Consider the following 22,059-nt stretch of genomic DNA (forward strand, 5'->3'; position numbering starts at 1 on the left):
ATTGACGAGCCTTGTTGTGTTTTGGTAATTTAAGATCTACGTAGAGTTTGGCAATTTCCAGAATTTTTTCTTTTTTGTTGAAATATTTCTACGAATAGGAACACTCCCAGAAGTGACACAACCAGCTTAGACAACCAGCGCCTGAGTTGCACCCAGTTACATTTGTAAGAAACTCTATGCCAGTAGTGCGCCCCTCACCTGTGGTGTGTTCCCCGCGCTGACGCTGGTGTTGACCCAGCCGGGAGCAGCAGAAGCCGGGGTGGCCGTTCCAAACGGGTCAAAGAGGTCGGCCCCGCCTTTGGTGGCTGTCGGAGACTTGGCATCCATCAGGTTGACAGCGGGCACCGTTGACGGCGCTGACCCAGCGGAACCGGTGGCAAACGGGTCGAAGGCTGGCGCACCGGGTGACGAGAGGTCGCCGATCAGTGGGGGCTGTGCAGACTGCTATGCAGACGAAACAAGACCAACCCATGACTGCCAAGTTCATTTTATAACACACCGCATTGCAGATGGTGACAAGTGGCAACGTGCCGTGCACACAAAGCACAGCGTGCGGAGTACTGAATAATAATATTAATGATGACGATAAATTTTAATCTTACATATACATCAATTTCAATAGCCAGTCCGCTTAAGCACAAGTGCCCATCAGAGGGACAAGGCAGTCAGTCAAATCACAAGTGCCAAATTTATGCCCTACACAGAACATTATATTCTAAATATGATGTACTTGCAACTTACACAATGCCGAAAGCTAAACTGCATTGAGCGAACATCATGAAAAGCACAAATGGTAACGTAGTCAAGTCTTAGTATATAACGAACACAAACATAATGCATTATTGGATACATTTATTTGTTTATTCAACAATATCCCAAAGGCCCTCAGATGAGGGTAATACATGAGGGCGGGGCAGAATTGATACAACTTATCACTGAGATACACAATTATACAATTAGTAGCATTATGCTATTAGCATTAGTGCATTATGCTTGAAGAACGCATAATTAAAAAAGGTTCACAAAGTGTCAAGAGCAATTTGCAATTCAACAATAAACAATATAATTACACTTCGAGAGATATTTGCGCACTATAGAGAAAGAAATCACTGGATAGAATACGAATGAAAAGACTGAACGAAAAAGCGCTAGTGAATAAAAAAAAAGCACTGATTGTCATATAATGATACATGGAAGACTCCTACAATAAAACATGGCCTATAAGAAAAGAAATGTAACATGCAAATAATGAATGCAAGGATGTACCAAGTGGCAGTGAATTTAATGTCGAGGTGAACACAACTACATATGGCCAAAAAGGTATGGCCAAAAAGTGACAAGACCGCAAGTTCGTAGCAAATTATACTTCAATCTACGCCACTCTTCATAATCCACATTTCATGGACGGCTGCGACTTCAATGGCAATCCGCGCGGATTATCTTTCATCCACGTAGGCCTGCACTTACCCTGTGATTGATGAGAAGGTCAAAGTTCGATGTCGGCTGGTTGGACAAGGATGTGCCTAGAAGGTCGTCCACCGTCCGGTCCGAGGGCGCTTGCCTCTCGCCACTGCTGCCATCGTCGATGGAGAAGCTTGCTAGGTTGAGCAGGTCCACCTCTTTGGCCTTGGGCCGCGGCGGAGGCACCGCGTTGCTGTCGACAGCTGCGCCACTTCCCCCATCTGCCGCCGCTGAAAGCTTGCGCATCGGCCCCAGCAGCGTCTGGTGAAGGCCGCGAGAAATGATACACCTCATTGTTTTTCTTGGATCTGAATTTCTCGTGGCTCCCTTGCACAATAGCCTAAAGCGCATCTCACACCTGTCGCCAATTTTGTGGCCCATCGGGAAAGGTCATGTTAATGACTACAACATGCCTCCTGAATGGGCTAGGACATTACGGTAGATATTGGATAGGTGCACAAATTGCTGACATTGTGGGCAAAATGTAGGCATAGCTTTGTAGCCTTTTCTCAAGTGCACACTACATATGTTTCCACAAGTAATTTGCACAAGATGAGTGTTAAAGAACTGTAGGGTACAAGTCCCTCCTAAAGTGAACGCGTAGCTGGTAATAAGCCAATCTAACTCTGAAATGCTTCTACTTTATTGAGAGGGGGGAAAAACATGGCTGATAGGATGCATCAAGTTGACATCAATTCACTAAAAAAACAGTCTGCATGCATTTGTGCTATAGTTCAGCTGTAATTGGCAGCCAAATGCTAACTTGGTGATCTCTTTAAGAGTGGGCCATATTGTACAGTGAAAGCTCGTTAATTCGAACTTCAATAATTCGAATTTATGGATAATTCGAACTGTACGATTTGGTCCGGCCAAGCTCCACAGAAGTGTATGTATAAAAAAGTCCGTTAATTCGAACGCGAGAAGGTTCCCTCACGGATAATTCGAACTACGCTCGCCTGGCACACGGCCAGAGAAACGCGCCTACTGCCTACACACAAGGCTGTATTGCCTCCGAAACAGAGAGAACGGCGAGAGAAGGCAAAATCGGAAAAAAATCTAACCGACGCGGGGTCAGCCAGAAGGCAGCGGCAGCTGCCGCCTCTCCGTTCTACGTAACCTCCGAGACTTCATGCCCGTTGCGAACCTCGGAGGCTTTGCAAATCTTGTACAGCTGCTAATGTTGTGCGGAGATGGCATGGCAAGCGCCATCGTAACACAGCGAATCAAGTACGTCGCAGCTGCGCTTGCAATCAAGAACCAACGAATCAGGGCCTTCGCCACCTTCACATGTTCAGCGTCTTTGTCTCGGCAGTCTTCATCAGCTGTGCACCTCTGTTTTCAGCTTAGGAGGTATCGGCCATCGCGATTCATTGTGATGGTGTTAAGCCTCGGCTAACGTTCGTTTCGGTGGACATCGGTAGTGTGGCACAGTCGGACCCAGAGCTTCGACTTCAAGATGGCGTGTGCCCACGGCACACGCCATCTTTTATGCGAAGCATATTACGAGGGCTCAACCCAGCTCCTCAGGCGCGGCGGTGACCATGAAATCACGTGACACCGTGACGTCACGACAGAGGAGAAGTGGCTTTGGCTCAACTCTTGCAAGACGGGCTGGGTGGGAATCGAACCAGGGTCTCCGGAGTGTGGGACGGAGACGCTACCACTGAGCCACGAGTACAACGCTTCAAAGCGGTACAAAAGCGCCTCTAGTGAATGCGGTGTTGCCTTAGAAACGCGCTGTTTCTAAGGCGTGCGTCTCTTGCTCAGGCGCACATTTCGTTGCCGCGCCGAACGCTGCTTTGCTCGACGCTCACCGCGTCCAATGCGGGCGCGTAGTCGCTGCCCTGTAGCCCATTGTCTTACACCCCTTGGCGGGTCGACGGGAACGCTGTCGCGTTCCACTCTTGAAGGCGAAGAAGTAATGCATGAGTTGTTTCTTCGTCTAGCCGAACCAAATATAGCCAAGCAACAGCAGTTCACCAGGCTAAACAGTGGTTCAACAACTAAAATAAAGGCTAGTATGCTTCGCATCCTGGGCTTAACCTTACCTAAGCCACAGCCATTTTTTTTTCTCACACCACAAATTTCTGACATGCCCTACTGCTTCCAAATCGCAGTGTACTGTTGCTCTCCTTCACTTTCGTTAGTTCCAACTTTCGTTAATTCGAACTGAAGCGGCTTCCTCTTGCGGTTCGAATTAACGAGCTTTTACTGTACATCGAAGAAAAAGTGCTGAGGTAGAAGAGATGAAGAAAACACCAAGTTTTCTCATAGAGCGACTGAGTTGTAGGTGTTATGAGCCCTGTGAACAAGGTTTTGTTTGAGAACTTAGTATTCTCCAATTTAGATCAAATCATAATCTTCGAAACAACATGTGGCCACTATATTTCACAAAATGGGAAGAATGCACATGCGCCGAGATGCAAATGAGAGAGAGACCAGGTCCATTGTAGTAAGCAACTGAGGAAAGGCACAAGAAACTTATAAAATGCGTTAAATCCAGAAGACATGTGACACAGCTGAGAGAAGTAACTCAACATGCCCCCCCGATAAGAGGTCTACTGAAACATATAAACGAGAAAAAACTTGACAGGGGCAAGGAAGGACACAGGACAGGTGTGCATACTTATAACTTACCTTTCAGCCTGTCAATACACTGAGACCTCACTACTACGAACACCACATTAAGCTTTTCTGAAATCCTGTGCTGACTGCTTACAGTAGTTGCGATGTGAGAAACAAGATCTTTGTGAGAAACGAGTTTAAGGGTGTACCTTTGCAAAGGTAGGAATTTTATGTCATCGAAATGCAATTAATATAGTTAATTTTGGGGCTTTCAATATAACGATGTTATATTTGCTGTGGTTACCTGAAGTTAGTATTATCAAGCGTTCACTGCATATACATTCCCCAAGGTTTTCAACACCTTTTCGTCCATGTTATTTTGTGCTTACTTAAATATGAAATGCTCAGAAGGCTTCACTGATTGCATCTTGTTTTCCTTCACTGTGTGCGTGTCTAACAACCCTGGATTATGTACTTATCGACATCATGGCTCCAATAAACATCATGCATAAGTGAGCATCTGTCCTCCGTTCCTCCTTGTCCCTGGTAACTTTGTGCTCATTTATATCTTTCAAACGTGTACCAACTCTCCTGACAAAAACACTGCTAAGACTACCATAAAGGTATGAAAAGCTACAGAAATCTCACAACGACAACCATACTTTTGCAAGGCAAGACCCGACCGAGAAACACTCTCTCGGCATTCAACAACACTGGACGTACATATTGCCCGACAACCTAGCAATGCTTTTGAAATGAAAGCTGGCCTACGGGAGCTCCATAGTACCACTCACAAATAATCCCATTCAGCTCATTCTTCACAGAATAAGTGATTATTGGTATTCATGGCTTAGCAGAACAAGTAACGGCTGACTTGATGCCATAGGAAAGAAAGGATAGAAACAAAGACGATTTGTTGTGCTAACTTCTGAATTATGAGGTTTAACATAGGCAAGCCATTCAGCAGCTATGGGAGATGCCGTTGTGGAGGGCTCTAGATTAGGTCTTTCTGACCACGTGGGGTTCTGTAACGTGTGCCCTATGCTTGTAACACAAGTGTTTTTTGCATCCCCTTCCATCACAGTTCACTTGGGAATCGAATCCACAATGGAGGGTTGAGCAGCCACTGCGCCTCTGCGGCAGGTTATGTTGGCTTCCTATGATTACCTTCCGATTATGGTGCGAAAGGAGGCCATTAATTTAAGTTATACTTGAAAGGATGAGGGAACCATTGAATTTGGGCAGAATTTGTTGCCTTTGTAAGGTTTAGAAGGGAATACATACTAATAACCCTCAGAAACACGTGAACAGCTAAGAACTCCTGTTAGTCAGCCAAATATGTTTTTCAATGAACGCAGATGCTGTTTGCTTATTCAAACAAGGCTTACATTTAAAAGGACTAATTGAAGCCACTTACAAATCCAAACAGCACTTTTATCTAAAAGAGCTAACAGAGGCCGTTTGCTAATTCAAACAATGCTTTCAGTTAAAAGGGTTAGACGTCAAATGTTTCCTAATCAAAACAAGGCTTTCGGGTAAAAGGTTAACAGTGCTCAATCACCAATTCTCTGTGTTGACTTTGATCGACTTGTTAGTGTGAACATGCCTTAACCTTTTGAAGGTTTTCGCCGTACATGTACGGCGGCGGTTTTCTGTCCCGCAAGGTCTTTGCCGTATGGGTACGGTATCGACCCTCCGTTTGAAATTTCGCCCCATTATGACGATTCGTGCTCACTGGGAGGTGCTGCCACCTCTTAGGGCTGACAAGAAGCGCTTGAAATTTGCGCTGTCTTCTTGGGGAGATAAACAGAACTGATTTCTAGCTTCAGCGCATCGCGCAGACTGCGGCAACACTCCTTTTGCGGTTTCGGTTTCGCCGCGCGATCGCAACGGAGCTGCGCGAAACGTCATCTTTCTCTTTGTCGGCACTCTCTTGCAGAGGTGGTGGAAGTTAATTTCTATCTTGATTGACACTGCTCTTAGCTTGCTTATAACCGCCGCTCGCGACGTATTCCCGCTCTCTGCGGCAACGCGCTTTTGCGGTTTCGGTTCCTCCACGTGATCGCCACGAATGCGCACGAAACGTGATTTTTCTCCTTGTCGGCACGCTATCGCAGAGGTGGTGGAAGTTGATTTCTATCTTGATTGACGCTGCTCTTAGCTTGTTTATAACCGCCGCTCGCGACGTATTCCCGCTCTCTGCGGCAACGCGCTTATGCGAGAGGGTGCCTCAGACCTTTGCCCAAGGCAGCCGCACGCAGAGAAGATGTCATGTGTGCGCCAACACAACTCGTCGCTTCGAGAGAAGAAAATACACGCATTTTAGGTGTGCAGACTGCGATAAGGCGCTGTGCGGAGACCCGCGTTTCAAGGAGTACCACTCTGAACTACTATTGAACATTTTGCAGTTCTGAGGGATGCCAACACCAAAATACTGTTCCTAATTTTTTTTTACTATTTATTCTCTACTTTATACATCTTCTAGATTCAAGATCCGCAATAAAATAATTTGACCACCTGGGAAAGTTTTTTTCAAAACAATTCGACCCTCAAAGGGTTAATAAATTTCGTCAGATTAACACATTTCACGCATGTGCACTGGCCACTGGCCAGGAGGGTGGATACTAACAATTTTTCAATGCATCTATGACTAATAAACCATAATATACAGTATTAATAAAAGCAAGAAAAACGGTACACGGACAAAAACTTGCCTCCGCAGACGTGGTCGCACTTGGAACGTCACTCTCCGAGTGCTGCGGAGAAGTGTCCCTACTTGGCAAACTGGGTGTCGCAGGTGGAGGTGGCCTTGCAGGGGCATTCCTTGAGAAATGGCCTGTGACAACAATTACTCTAATTACCATGTTGCTGGGTTTTAAACCACAGAGCAGTGCACCAGAAAAATCGCCACATAGGGCTCCCTGTCTCAGATAGTATTGAAAGAAAAATTTTGCAGCTATAAATAAACAAATATATATATATATATATATATATATATATATATATATATATGCATGCAAGCATGTGTATGTATGTGTGTGTGTGTGTTGTGTATGTATGTAAATGCTTTTATTTTGCTTTATTAGATAGCGGCTGACTCTATAATAACAGTATGGTGCCTGAGTACTTTCAATGAACAATAAATCTGTTACATCCTCTTGCCAGCCTGCTGTTACGTTTCGCCTATGACGCGCGCTGTAGCCAGCGCGGATTCAACGGACGCCGGGGCTTCGTTCAAAGCGGCGGACATTTTGGCCCGTTCGGAGCGGCCGCGACGCATCCCCGCCGAGCGCGTCCCGGCACGTTCAGTGCCACGTGTCTTTGTGTGTACGTGTGTGTGTGTGTGCCCACGCTTGTCAAAGCGCGGCAGCCGGGGAGAGGAGCTCCCCCCAGTGTGAAGCGAGGAGGTCTGACCGGCGCCGGCCCGGCTGATGCGTCACCTCCTTGTCCCAACGTGTCTCTCAGTCCGTCCGTCGCCGCTGTCACGTGGTGTCGTCCCATGACCTTCCTTCTTGCCCGCGACGCCAAGAGTATAAGAGCAGCTGCCCCCGGACGCCTGGAGAGAGGCTCCGATTTCTTCTGTTGAGTAACGTGCTCTCCCGTCTCTCTACTTCGGTCGACCTGACCGCCCGCTCTTTGCGATGCTAGAATAAACAAGTTGTTCTGTTAGCAGTCGCCTCATGCTTTGCTGGGACCTTCGGATGCTTCCAGTGTGCCCCAGGCCGCCAGGCCAACGCTACCCTTGGGGCTTGCGACCCATTTGCAACAACGGGCGCCAACGGTCCGGTTGCAACAACGGGTGTCAGCACTGAGATTCCAACAGCCGGTGCCATCGGTGCGGTTCAAACACTGCCAACACGAAGTTGTGCTGACAAAACATCATGGCTATGTGGTGTGTTGAACAAGACTCCTGTACGCATCCAAAAAGAACCGTACTACTGGTCACGTCGTATCACAAATTGAAACATGCACATGTTGGTCAGCCTGGTGCAGGGGCTGCAGGCCACATCATGACCATATTTCCCTGTACCCTCGAAAGCTGGGTACGCATTGCATTGACCCATTCTTTCTACCTTCGCTCCTCTGCTTTCCTTAGTCCTCAGCTGTCGTTTTTCTTAAAACATGAAGTGCCCTTCTCACCTTTCCTCCCCTATCATCTTGTTGTGTAGAACTTTGGCGCTGCATGCCACCAGCTTTTAAGGTCGGCACCACATTCAGCTATACCTGGCTACACTCGGGTGACAACTTGAGAAATCAGGTCACAGTACCCATATCGCACTGCCACCGCCCTCAGTGGCTCTGTGCTGCAAAACACAGCTCGTGAGGAATGGTGACATTGAAAGTAGTTTGCCTGCGCCATATACATATACATGTAATGGGCTGGTACTACATATACACATTCTCTTTGACCACTACACGCTTGGATAGTCGCCGGCTACGGAATTATCCTGCCAGGGACCAACGACTATGCTCACCAATGCAAGCCTCAAGCTCCTCGTCAGTGCTGAACAGGATGGCAGCATTCGTCTCCAGGTGCTCGAGGTCAGCCCACGGACCGTTGGTGAGCCGTGGGCTAGGAGTGTCACCCACCCGGACCTCAAGAGACAGCTGGAAGCCCTCCGGGTACCGGTCCAGCTCCTCGATGCCATCAAGTTCATGCCTGCATCATGTGCAAGCACAAGTGGCCTCTGCAAACCTGGCCAGCGAGCAAAGCTGAAATCTGGAAGGTGAGCTTGAGGTAAGGAAGCAGGTGACCAGTTTTGTACTTGCCCTCACTTATTTTACTTGCAAGAGCATGTCGAAGTGCTTAGTGTTTGCAATGGCAGTGAAACTTCTTGTCTGAAGCCCAATGCATGTCATATGCGTCTTTGAGATGTCGAATCAGGTAAAATTTGAATTAACGAAGACTGCTGGCGCTTTAAGCCCAACACAGCACATGCATGTTTAATAAGGACACGGACAACAGCTACGGAACAAGCAAAGCTTGAGAAAATTAACATTAAAAAAAAGGTAAGCTATACTGATGCAAGATTGGATCAGTAAATGTTAGAGAGGCCACCACAAAAGAGCTAGAACTGTTCGACCAAACCAGCACATTGAGCACCTGTGCGTACCTGCAAAATGTCAGCTGTGTTGTGCCGGGAGCCACAAATCCAGAGTATAGCTGGACCTGGCAAATCTTGACTGGCGACACCTGCAAGACGCAAGGCTTCAGAGATGGCTACTGCAACAAAGCAGTTGCTTGTTTCTAGAATATCTAATAACCTTATTAGCTGGAAAAATGTGCACTTTTGCAAGCTTCAACGTTTTGGAAAGTACACGATGTGACATAGCAATGAAATAAGATAAAGTGGCCTTCTGAAGCTAGCTGAGGCTCCACAATGATTGGGTTACGTAAGATGGGTAATGTAAGATGAAGTCTTAGCAACAACAGCTATTGGGGGGAAAAAACAGGTTGCTACTTTCAAATACAGCAAAGTGAACTTCAGCTGTTGCCTTATGAGAGAGCGTAAACTTTATTTTGAAATCAATAAGATTTGAGCCCGGCATCTTTTTGAGAGCATTTCTGTATTTCACAGGTATTAAATGAGCATGAGCTGTAGGTAGCTCACGCTTGAAGCTCCACAATGGGTTACGTAAGATGAATTCTTAGCAACAACAGCAATTGGGGGGAAAAACAGGTTCCTACTTTCAGATGCAGCAAAGTCCGCTTCAGCTGTTGCCTTATGAGAGCATTTCTGTATTTCACAGGTATTTGGTGAGAATGAGCTGTACGTAGCTCACGCTTGAAGGAAAGCTTCAAGAGAATAAGAATGCAAAGCCATGCGCGCTCGCTAACTCTGCTCACAGAATAAATACACTTCGATGCAGTTCTGTGCGTTCACTATACTGACCTTCCCAAACGATGACCGAGCATGGTAGACTGCGATTGTCACGTCTCCTGCAGCTGCGACATTCAGTGGAATCGCCAGCTGTTTCTCTGCATAGTTGTGATGACTTCGAAGTGTTCGGGTGGAGTAGGAGGAAAGAAAAAGAATGAAATTAGCCACAAAAGTGAAGAGTCAATTCGCAAGAACGCTAATCGAGCAGCTTCACTCTAATAGTAGTAGCAGCAGTAGCAATAATAATTTACGAATGTAGCCGGAGAAATCCCAAGTGCAGGAAAGAAAGATGAAAGAAGAGAGAGAGAGGGAAAAAAATTTAATGGTACCAACAACTCCACTAGTGGCACTGGGAAAGCAGAGGTGTAGCTGACACAGGCTAATGCACATTAAAAGAGTACTGGCACACACTTTTCCGAGTTGTAGAATCTCTGCTACACACTCCTTGCTCATAAAAGGACAACACTTGGCAAGTACGAATGTTAGCAAATACTTTTGTAACGTTTCATTTTGATACTAAAGTTCGACTCGAGATACCAGTCCTAGCACCATCGACATTACCATGACGTCATGACACAGAGAAGGAAAATTCGCTGCCATGTAGCAATAAAGCTAGGTTCGCCGACTTTATTAATAAAATAAAATAAAAGACCGCTGCGTGCATGTCTTCTGGCTGCACTTGTGCGTGGCAGCTGTAGCAATCGCAAAACACGGCAAGCCAAAGTATCACGAGGCATCCCCTTTCTGAAACTGAAGCTACTTCGTAGGAGGAAGTAGTATAGTAAATTGTTGAAGCTGATGCTCGCCAGTACATTTCCTAAGGTTTAAAGCAGGTCTGCCCAACATACAGCCCACAGCCAAATGCACAACATTACAAGACAAGCTGAAGATAGTAACGAGTGCGATGATACTAAGCATCCACTGCCCTTATGTAACCAAACAAAATGTGCCCCATTTTCCACTAAAAATGCAGCCTGTGTGATTCCCAGCGAAGATGGTGTTGGCCCTCGCTGGTTTTGAGTTATGCAAGGTGCAGGTTTGAACTAGTTAGTTGGACACATTTAGACGTATTGGGACTTACATTCATGCTGTTAGTCTAAAGATTAGGGGTGAGCAAACTTAAAATAGTAGATATTGAATTGAATATCGAAGTGAACTAGGAAAAACAAAAGCTGAATATTGAATCGAATATCAAATATCAGAAAATTTATCACTTACAAGTTTGATATAAGAAAACCTAATACTGCACTATGGAGTTTCCTACAGTAATTACTAGAGAGAACTCTGGTGCTGCAATTGTTCAGCCACCATGGGAATGGTCCTTAATACATGAATTCTTCTGGTATTCGTCCTTCTGGCTTGAAATGTTCTTGTGGCTCTGTTCATTATGCTTTACCTGCTTTCATTGGACTAAATTTCAAAGCAATACATACTTCCTTTAAATCCAGAAAGCAATAAGACTCTGCAAACATGCACAACTGCTGCTAATTGCATGCAGTAGTTCCACATGTCCATGCGTCCGTGGCGTAATTGTTTCAATATCAGGCTTCTGTGCTAGAGTCTCTGTGGTGAAATCCTGCCGCCGGACAATTTTATAATGTTTGTTTAATTACTTATAACGCAGCACTTTCTTAAAAAATGATGAGTTTGCAAAGTAATGAAGCCGTTAGGATGAAGTTTATGCAAATCCATGTACTGCCCATTATTCCCATACTGGCAGAACCACTCTGCTTGCAGCTTCCGTAGACACTAGCACCTCAGTTCCTTCTAGTAAATGTATGAAATTCTATGTGCTGTAGATGCTTGGAGGCCTACTAGCATTGGCATAACAAGAATGTTGCACGCTATCAGTAACTTAGGTATGCAGGAATCGAGATGCATAGCTTAGTACTATGTCCTTGTTGAAGGGAACACCAACCTAGTATGGCCGATTACAGCTTAGCTTTATACAGAGGGTTGCAAAATATCTTTCGATCAATAGAAGGTCTGTTGAATAGAATCAAGTACTTTCTAGCCCTTGAAGTTCCAGAAGTAGTCTAGTTATGCTGTGCTGAATATCTTGTGAGATGTTCAGTTCAATATAGTGGACTTCGTTTTATGGCAATCTTTATTGCATAGAAAAATTTCCTTTCTAGTTTACCTCCAAGTTACAGAAAGGGCTTTCTAGGATTACAGGCAGATGGGTTTTGCGAGTTATCATCAGCTAGTCAAGATCAATCTGCGTGACTGACTAAAGCGCGGACTGCACTTCACGTGACTCGATCCCCACTTTGAGCATATCCATCGTTAGTGCTGGGTGGGTCAATCTGCGGTCACGCCAACAGTAAAGAGCAGTAGCATTTTCATTATCAGGTTCAGCATTGTTAGACACTTGTCAAAGGTGTCCAAGACCACAGAAAGTTCGCAAGAGGCACCCTCCTCTCTGTGGCCATGCATCGCCCGTACAAACGGTAAGCGCAAGAGTCATATGATACTTTCGCACCCATCATGTTCTTAACCTAGTCTTGTGAGGGGCACTGCTCGAAGCTACAAAAAGCCCTGACGTATGGATACGAAGGGTGTCTGGAACAGGAGGCCACTGTACGGTGTGCCGCAAAGATGGTGGCTGGGAACAACGTTGGTGCCATCCCATATACCGTATTTACTCGCATAATGATCGCACTTTTTTTGTCAGAAAAATTGAAGCAAATTCAGGGGTGCGATCGTTACGCGGGTTAAATTTCCAGGGAAAAAAAAAAAAATTTTTTTTTCGTCCGCGTTTGCTGCGGGATGCGAGATTGCGGGTGCGGGACACCAAAACAAAAATGGCGGCTAGCGGAGCGCGCCGAACGCACCGAACGCGATTTTTTTTTTCTTCTCGTGAGTACATTACGTGCATTGAAACAGTTTCTTCCGTATTAGTGGTGAACAATATCGTTAATATCGGCAAGTTTGCGGCAATAACGTAGGCATGTCCACTTTGAGGGGACAGAAATAGGTGGGCGCGCTTAGCTGCCAGTGACAGAAACAAATGACGGGCATGCTGCGGAAACTGCGGCATCTGTCTTCACTACTTTCCGCTAAGGGTGGGCGAATATCTTAGCTGTGTTACAAGCGTCGGCGTATGAATAGGGTACACTTTTAACGTATCAGAGTAAACGTGGCTACTATCATTGCCGCGCGCGATTTGTTGCGTGCTCACGAGTGCAAAAGCAGATGAAAAGAATCGAAATGCGCCTTTATTGTTTTTGTTGACATCAGCTATTATAAAGCCAACCCATAATAAAGGCAAGTTTGGTTGTACCTCATTTTGTCATGGAAGTGCGGAAAGTGATGAAAGTAATGAAATGAGGCATCTACTTAAGTATGTTTAGTGCGTGCAGGCCGCTTGGCTTGTCTTGAAGAGTCGTTCGCGTAGCATTCGACAGGTGGTAAGCGCGATCATTATTCGCTAGACTTAGCACACGACATATCGCTGCGGCAAGTTCGGGGTGCGATCATTACGCGGGAAATAAAAAAAATCGAATTTTGACGACAAATTTTAGGGGTGCGATCATTACGCGAGTGCGATCATTATGCGAGTAAATACGGTATTCCCTTTTGTTGGCAAGATGGATTTTGTTGGCTTTCCAGGTATCGCGCAGCTGCTGCGAATAGATTTACGTTGATTCGGCACCAAACCGCTACGTTATTGCCGACGCGTGACGAAGTAGTGCCGATTAGGCCTAATGGCCAGACAGAGTGCTGCTCAAGTGGCGTTCGGGACTGCAGGCATGCGTGCCAAGTTCATCTGTGCACTTTGACACGTGTGGACAGAAAGCTCTGAACTGCATGAATATTTGTATGAACACAGAACATGTGTATGCAACACAATCTGCATGCCTTCCAGTGGCTAATCGGCTATATTTTTGCAAATGCTTTCGTGCTGCTTTTGTCGCCGTTTCCTATTTCCATGTTGCATTATCATTTCTATCGTTCCTGCCAACCGACCAATCTTGTACCGATTGAGAACACGTGCCATAATAAGGCGGCAAACATTACGGCATCGATCACTTCCGATGCTTCAATAAATATTTCAAAAAATCTAACAGTTGGTATACCATTAGTGAACTGAATTATTTAAACATCCACTAACTGCCTTGATTTGGTGATATTCAAGTATTTGTACACCCCGACTAAAATGAGTTGTGCAGCTGCGGTTTAGAGGGTTGGGACCTTCATTCAGGGCAAAAGACATGCCAAACGTCATGCCAGTACTCCTTTAAGGGTTTAAGGGTAAACATAAAAATAACAGCACAAGACTGCACACGGGATGCTTTTCAAAGGGTAAAGCAAGAGCGGCAAAATGATCGGCAATTATTAGCACGAAATCTACTCACGCAATTCGTTCGTACTCTTGGCATGTAGTATGTATACGCTCCTCCCCAACGTAGACCTCCACAAAAGGCCGGCATCCATCCCTGGAGAGAAACGAATGATGCAACAATGTTGACCGACTGATTTGTTGATTGAAGGGTTTGATTCAACACACAAGCAATGAGATATGTCACAGTGGAGGGCTCTGGATTAATTTTGAAGACTGGGTTTTTTAACGTGCACCTAAGTTAAGTATAAGAGCATTTTTGTGTTCTGCCCTCACTGTAAATGCAGCTGCGGTGCCTGTGCCCTCAGCAGTAGAACACCGTTACGTCACTCCAGTAGGTAATGCAACAAAGTGGAAGTTAAGCTTGTTAGATACTGTACACACAAAAAAAAGGAAAACTCATTTTTTTTTACAGCAGAAGGTCCAAGAAGAAACTGTCTTGGGAACTTTGCACCACAGGAAGTCCCCAAAATTTATTGGCCTCCGTGAGCACCCATTTTCACCCGTTATCTCACATAATAACGAACATAATGACGGCGGCTGCAATATGCGCCACTAAGGTTGTCTCAAGTACCCTAAACTGCTGTTGCTGTGCTGTAAAACAACACGAGGCAACTCGTGGCAATATGCAAAAGACTTAGTTCACATGCAACACAGCATACGATAACTGATTGCTTATGTCCAGCATCTTAAGCAAAGTGGTGAATGCTTGGAAGTCTCGTCTCCTGTGTTTCGCAATTTCAGATGCAAAGAAGGAAGCAACTTTGTTATTCGAAATTTCATTTTCAATACCAAGAAGAAAGTGAAACATCAATGAGGCCCCGAGCAGCACGTTCTAAGCTATAGGGGCATCATCTTTGAGGCCCAAGTACTGAGGACCTAAATGTTGTGGGTCTAGTTGGCGAAAAAATAAGTCACGGGGGATGAAGTTATGGAGGCCTAAGTGATGGGGGGGGGGGGTCATTCAAAACTCTATGCGACATACTTGTCACAAAGTGAGCTCACCTGAGCTTAGTGAACATAGGAACGGGCTTCAGCATGAGTGCCACAATCTGCAAAGGGAACCGGTGAGGCAACACCTGGTGGTTCTGGGAGACCATCTGTGACATGTACTGGATGTACCTGCAAGGAGGACGAACACACGTCACGCCAAACTTGACAGGGTCATGACTTGAGTTCATGTAAGACCAGATGATCATTATCAAATTTCAAGTAAATCACATAACCCATGCATTTAAACAAAGTACATTCAGCTTCCCTTGTCTGCACTGTGCATCGAACCACCCTGCTATTAAAAATTGGTCACAGAATTGTATTGTGGCAGGTAGACGCCAACCAACACCAATAATGGATCTGCAAATTCTGTCCTAGATGTAGCATAGACTCACACATTCACTTGCTTAACATGCAGTTTACGCCTCGTTAACATGAATAGAGAAAAGTGCCCAACCTTATCTGGGAAGGGCAGAGCGTAACGGGACAACGGCGAACGGCAAACATCTGCAGGGCTTCTTCGGGGCTGTCAAACAGGTGGCAGAACACCAGGAACGCTGACACCAACACTGCTGACGAACACTTGCCATCCTGCAGCGTATCGTCCACAAGGGGAACACAAATAAATAAATAAAAGGGGTTCAAGATCACAAAGCGTCTCAAGGTCTATGAGAGAACACCAGTTGTATAGGGGATCGCCGGTTTAATCCAGACCACGTGGGATTCTTTCACAGGCATCCAAAGCATGTCACACGGGCATTTTTGCATTCTGCTTCCATCTGAATGTGGCCTCGAGGGTTAGGAACTGAACGCACAACCTTGTGCTTCACTTCAAAACTCCATAACCATTGAACCGCTGCATCAGGTAGTTGAAGACAGAGGGAAAAAGCCTAACCTGCCCACTAACATCTGCATACATTATAGTTTCATTTTCCTTTCTGATAGTGGAGAAAGACCGGAACATATGTAAACAGTACGTAAACACTGCTGAATTAATATTGTTAAAGCAATATTTAAAAAAAAGGAATCCGTCTCCCCACTTTTGAGCATTACCTAGGCTAAGCAGGCAAGTTAAGCAGTCATAAAATTTTGCTAATAGAATTTGTTTGGGAATACAATGTAACGATCGTCTAGACAATTATAACTTGGCATTTACCCTGATTATATTATCTTCACGGAAATTGACACAACTGGGTGGTAAGAACTGGCTTGCACAGGACATGCAAGGGTATTTAAATTAAGGCTATCACCCTGTTCAAGATACAGTAGAACCTTCGTGGTATGATCACGCTTCACATGAACCTTTCAAGAGTCCCAGCCCAAGTCCATTAGCTTACAACATGCTAAATTTGTAAGGTTGAGAACCACTTTTCGTGCCTTGGCAGATGATACAAAGAATTGAACCACCGTGCAATCCCCTTCAAAGCCAGCGAGGAGGCAGCAGCTAGGACACAGCAAGTAAAGAAACTAGAGATAACCAGGCAGATTTTGAAATGTCGGCCTCAGTTCAAGCAAAGTGTGCAGCTCGCTGATGCCGAAACATGCATGAAACAAGTGCGTCAGTGACTCAAATTGCATCAGGCTATATGAGCGCTCCCTGCGTGTCACATCCCTGCAGTAACGAACCATGCCCCTAGTTTTGACCCTTTCACACTTGCTTTCGTTGCTTTAATTTCTGCATAGGGAAATACAGCGCTGTGGCTACCGTAGTGTTCGATCCCTCGCGTATACAGCAGTACCAAGATGGCGACATCCAGAAGCCCGATTTTCTACCCGATTTCAAAGACAACACACTAAAAAAGTGAAATTTTCTCAAATTCTGCTGCATATTTGTTCCAAATATTTCGACATGAGATAAAGGAAGGTCTTAGGATCATGGAAAGATTTAAAAGGATCGTGGAACTTCAGACTTAAAAATCTGAAACTTTAAGCAAGTCCGCCATTTCACTGAGGCGTAGTTTCCAGACTTTTGAAACATTTTTGGGTGATAGATATAATCTTGTCTTGTAGCATCTGAGCAAAAGGCTTTGTGGAAAAATAAGTAGAATGCCAGCGCAGTCGGGCATCTCAAAACTGGTGCCAGTACCAGGACAGCCATTAAGAGTCAGCATGCATTAAGCACGCGACTGGCTTTAATTGTGCAAATGCTTCATGTCACCCCCCTCGAAACAGCAAGAGGAACCGAAGAATCCCGAAGAGGATCAAGCATTGCCCATGACGTTGTGCTTACCTTGCTTTTGTATGGATGTTGCCCACAAGTGATCAATTAACAAAGTTAAGAAAACAGTTGACCAGAGTAATTACTGCACCATTTCTGATGTCCACACTACAATTATGTGTCACACACACAAAAAAGAAAGTCTCTATGGCCTTTACAATTTAGTCTTCATCAAAAAAACTACAGTATACTAAACTTAAGGGCTGCGGCCAATGCTGCTGCCATGTGTGCTCTTGCTTATCAATGCCGCTGCAAATGCACATTTGATGAATAACAAGCAGATACTATGCATCTTGGCGAAACCTTTCTTTTTGTTGCGGTGTGGTACAGCAGCCCAATCTAGCATGTACAAGGCAAATGATCACTGTCACTTTCAGGATTGCAATGTAAAACTTTAAATATTTTTCAGCCTTTCTTTTTTCTTTTGCGAAGCTAGACATATGAATCACAAAAGGCTTCTGACAAGATAACATGAACCATGCACAAGGATAAGTATACCTTTTCATTACAAATAAAGCACCAACTATAATCGTACATTTTGTAGGCACATTTGACACACAAGAAGCTTCAGATATAAGAGGCCTCACAGTGTAGCGCAAATCTCAAGTATTGCAAGTAAAAAATAAAATTGAAGTGCAGCTCACAAGGCAGTGGACGACACACAGATTACGAGCGTCCTGGTTCAGGTAGGCTAGCATGGAGCGGCACAGGTTGAACAGGGTGTGCAGGGGCGGGGCCTTCCGTGCCAGCCAGCCCCGCTCGGTGACCTTGCACTCGAACTTGGCCGACGAGTAAGCACGGCCCGACACATTGTAGATGGCGTAGTGACCCCGATGCCGGGCGTCCAGCAACGTCCTCACATCCTCCACGTGGTTACGGTACGCCGACTCCAGCCCTTCCGCGGGGTACGACATCACTGCCGGCCACCACAAGCAAGAGGCCACGAGAAATAATGAAAACTGTTGATTGACAGCACGACCGATTGATTTCTTGATGACTGTGAAGGAATTATAGATTAACTGCATGTTTATGTACAGGTTTTGCAATTAAATAGAAAGCATAGCCTTAGGCCAAGAAGTTAAAGAAATGCTTGTTTGTCAAGTTATAGCACTAAAAAGCTGTAATTTTATGAGCTTATTTCTAATACGAGGTCCAGTATTACTCATACTGCATTTTATGCAAGTGTTCTTACTTAATTTTGTGAAAAGGCTTGCAAGGAACAAGCCAGGCCACATAGCAAATTTTTGTTATGCACTGGAAATGGTTATGTGCCCTCTAGGAAGTGTTCTACCGCACGAATTGCTCCATTTGGTTTATTATTAGCAGAGATAGAAATGTTCGAAGTGTCACGAACACATGATCTCAGGAGGCAAGCTTCAGTGCCAACATAGACACTCTCGCCACATGCTCCTGTCTAGCCTACGCAAGCAAAGTTTCTTTCCCTGAATTCTCCCACACTACAGTCAGAGCATCGCATCGCATACACATCATGGTCCCTGTTTTTTTTTTCCCCCGTGCTGAAGCAACAAATCAAACATAGAACTGTAAGTGCCATGAATATTTCTCAGTAACCTGTTATTGTGAGTGACATCACAGCACTGCAAATTGCATAGGCGCACTTGTGCGAATGACATCGACTCTCCTGCTGGAAGCATGGCGCTCCTGAGGTGATGGGCGCAGAGTGTTTGGTTTGAAATTTCAGCTGTTTTCATGGCTGTTCTCATGGTTTGTTGCAGTGTAATACTTAGCAGACACAATTGCCGGGACAAATTGTATGCACTGCTCTTGTCAGCTTAAAAATGGCGAGACCTGGTGTTTAAGCGAAATCTGATTACCTAATTTTTTTCAAACCTTTGTGGAAAATTTAGTAAGGGAAGCTTGCATGAAATTTCAAGCAAATGAGATAAACAAAAATGTACCTCATATTTGAAATAAACCCTTCAATTGCATATAGTAACTACAAGTTTTCAGCACCGCATATCAAAGAACAAAGATGTTAAAAAATTATTGGTTTTGGTTATGTATGTAATGCATAGACACAATAACCAGAAATAAAACAACTGCCAAGGGAGGGGAAACATAATTGATGACGATGAAGGATTACGTGGTTATCAGATCAGGATATTTGCAAGGCGTAGGATGGAACCAACTGATGCAACAGAGGGGTCAATTAGAGATCACTGGGGTAGAACTTCCATCTTGCATTAACAATGTACTAATTTCGGAGAGTTGGAATTGCGAATCAATGGCAAGGGTTCAGTGCAGAATTACACAGAAAACACAGGAAAACATGTTCTCTCTGTACAGTAAAAACTTCAATAATAGTTTCGTTTTAAAAGTAGTGAAGTCAAATCCCTGACTCAGCAGCTATTGAACATAATGCGTTTTGTAGCCACATAAACCGTACCAACTTATTGCGTACGTATTGGTTAACATGTAGTATTTGCCCTTCTCGTTGCGAAATCAATGTTTATCCTTACAACTATTGGATATAATAAAGGTACTATTTATGTGTAGGATGTGACTTCGTTATGACTAGGTTCAATTGTAATTCAAATTTAATACTTCAAAACAAAAATAAATTTCTCCACGAAATGTCAGGAACAAGGTCAAAAACACACTGCAGCAACTGGTCACTACAATTTTGAAAAGAGAATTGCACAAGCTGTCATTAATGAATGCAAGGTACACTTTTTCTCGATGGTTTAGCCTGGCCAGAAAGGCAAAAGAAGCATATTGCTTTTACGATCATTTTCACATCAGCGAGATACAGTCGCCGACCATTTTGGACATGCTTGATCATTCTGACACCTTACAGCACACCGTGCAATAATTTGGACTTCAGATGCATGACTGTGTGCTAATTTGGCCCCCCGACTGTATTGACTATACGTTCATCTATCTGTATTGACAGATTGACAACTGTGGAGATACCGGTTCCGACTTTGTAGCAGTGCCTTTCGCTCGATGGCCAGCCAATCCCGTTGATAACGAGTGCAGAGCATCACTCTGACCACTGACGAAGTGAAGAAAGCATGAAAAAGAATAGCATAAAAGGTATTCCTAGAAAATTGCGGCCACCGTCTGCCTAGGCCAAAGGCAAGTGTATGCGCGCGCATCAATGCGTTAACTCGGACCGCATTCTTGGACGATCGCTTTTGAAGATGCTTTCATGCTCGTAATATTTTGTGTGACTAGCACCAGACATGTCGACAGGTGGCAGTGCTTCCATATTGTAATAAGATAGCCTGCTTAGCACCACCATGAATGCCGTCGTCTGTAGACATCAATGAGTGTTGCACTGGTCACAAAAAAGACTGTGTTTGGCACTGTGCGAAGAATGTTGGCATTCGTGCACACTGATTCGCCTGGCGTGAGTCACACGGAAGATGGCATGCTTGGATTGTGCCAAGAATGCCATCACTTGTAGATGCCGATGCATCTTGTGCTAGTCACATGAAATTGAAGGTATCCCCGAATGTGATCATCTGAGAATATGGCACACCTTTTCAGGCCCCTTGTGGAATAAAATCGCTTAGTGTTGACAAATTTAGCATTTCGGACTTCCGATTGTTTGGACTTTCTGGAGGTCCCCGTCGAGTGCAAATTATCGGTCGGTGACAGTAACAGTAACAGTGACAGTAAAAAAATTTGGTAAAGCATAGCAGCAGTTTTATTTTTCAATGGATTGAATAAAGGAGCTGCACATGTGTAGAAAGAGACATTGACAATAATGCAAACGACCTCTCTCTTTTTTTCCCTTTTTAGTGGACTGCTTAAAATCAGAGTAAAAGCCCCGTGAACCATCAGGTGCTCACCGGCAATTCTACTTGTGATGTAGTTGAAGTCCAAATCAGCCTTGCCCATTGTCCTGAAATAGAAAGAGGGACAACAAATATTAGAAAAGTACAGTATGGAGAAAAAGAGCAAGGAAGGAAGAAGAATGCTCAGGCCCGACTACATTAGAGATAGGCAAGACAAAAACTTCTATGCACGGAACAGCAGTTATGCTGAAAACATGATGGGATGTACAATGGCGACGGAATAAAACAACAGTGGAGTGCAAGGCTTTTTTAGTACATGCTGCACCATCTAATCATTACACATGCGCAGTTACAAGGTTCATGGCTTCACGTCCCATTCTCCATATGGTTTTGACGGTCCTTTTCCTTATTAGAATTTCTGATATCATGCCACCTGTGTACTGCTTTCCTTTACAAGTTCAATTTCTATTGGGGGCATGGTAAAAGACACTGGAATTCCCACATGTAGTACTTGCGCCTGTATACTGAAGTCGCTGCGATTTCTTTATAAAAGACGGGCAATGTTATGATTGGCATTCTGCCCACATAACAATGACAAGAACCCCATGGAATGTGTCTCATACTGCTTTTAGAGTTGTTCTTTTAGAATATTTGTTTTAAAATGGCCAATTTTACCGTTATTCAAATGTAATGGGAGCGTTGACTACAAGCGACAAAAAATCTTGAAAAAAATTTGGCACAACATCGAGTGAATAAGGTAACTTGTACTTCCAGAAATGGATGAAGGGCATCAAAGGGGAGAAAGTGGGGAAATTGGGATTGAGGTGGTGCGTC

At 44.7% G+C, this 22,059-nt stretch overlaps 1 protein-coding gene across 2 annotated transcripts in view; it reads right to left on the reverse strand.

The window, feature by feature from the left end:
• Window positions 1-22,059, reverse strand: part of aux (cyclin-G-associated kinase) — a 64,797-nt gene that overhangs the window by 15,612 nt on the left and 27,126 nt on the right. Inside the window, exons 11-21 of one of the 2 annotated variants that reach the window (XM_065451633.1) lie at window positions 21,280-21,332; window positions 18,106-18,377; window positions 15,701-15,834; window positions 15,256-15,372; window positions 14,267-14,347; window positions 9,921-10,023; window positions 9,141-9,220; window positions 8,502-8,686; window positions 6,741-6,862; window positions 1,468-1,722; window positions 199-441 (exon numbers count right to left, since the gene is read on the reverse strand). In XM_065451633.1, the coding sequence (XP_065307705.1) occupies window positions 199-441; window positions 1,468-1,722; window positions 6,741-6,862; window positions 8,502-8,686; window positions 9,141-9,220; window positions 9,921-10,023; window positions 14,267-14,347; window positions 15,256-15,372; window positions 15,701-15,834; window positions 18,106-18,377; window positions 21,280-21,332 (1,645 nt within the window). Of the gene's footprint in view, window positions 1-198; window positions 445-1,467; window positions 1,723-6,740; window positions 6,863-8,501; window positions 8,687-9,140; window positions 9,221-9,920; window positions 10,024-14,266; window positions 14,348-15,255; window positions 15,373-15,700; window positions 15,835-18,105; window positions 18,378-21,279; window positions 21,333-22,059 lie in introns of both variants that reach the window. The other variant, XM_065451632.1, reaches the window with a different exon arrangement.

This window comes from Dermacentor albipictus, chromosome 9 (assembly GCF_038994185.2).
Source record: "Dermacentor albipictus isolate Rhodes 1998 colony chromosome 9, USDA_Dalb.pri_finalv2, whole genome shotgun sequence".
Taxonomy (NCBI): domain Eukaryota; kingdom Metazoa; phylum Arthropoda; class Arachnida; order Ixodida; family Ixodidae; genus Dermacentor; species Dermacentor albipictus.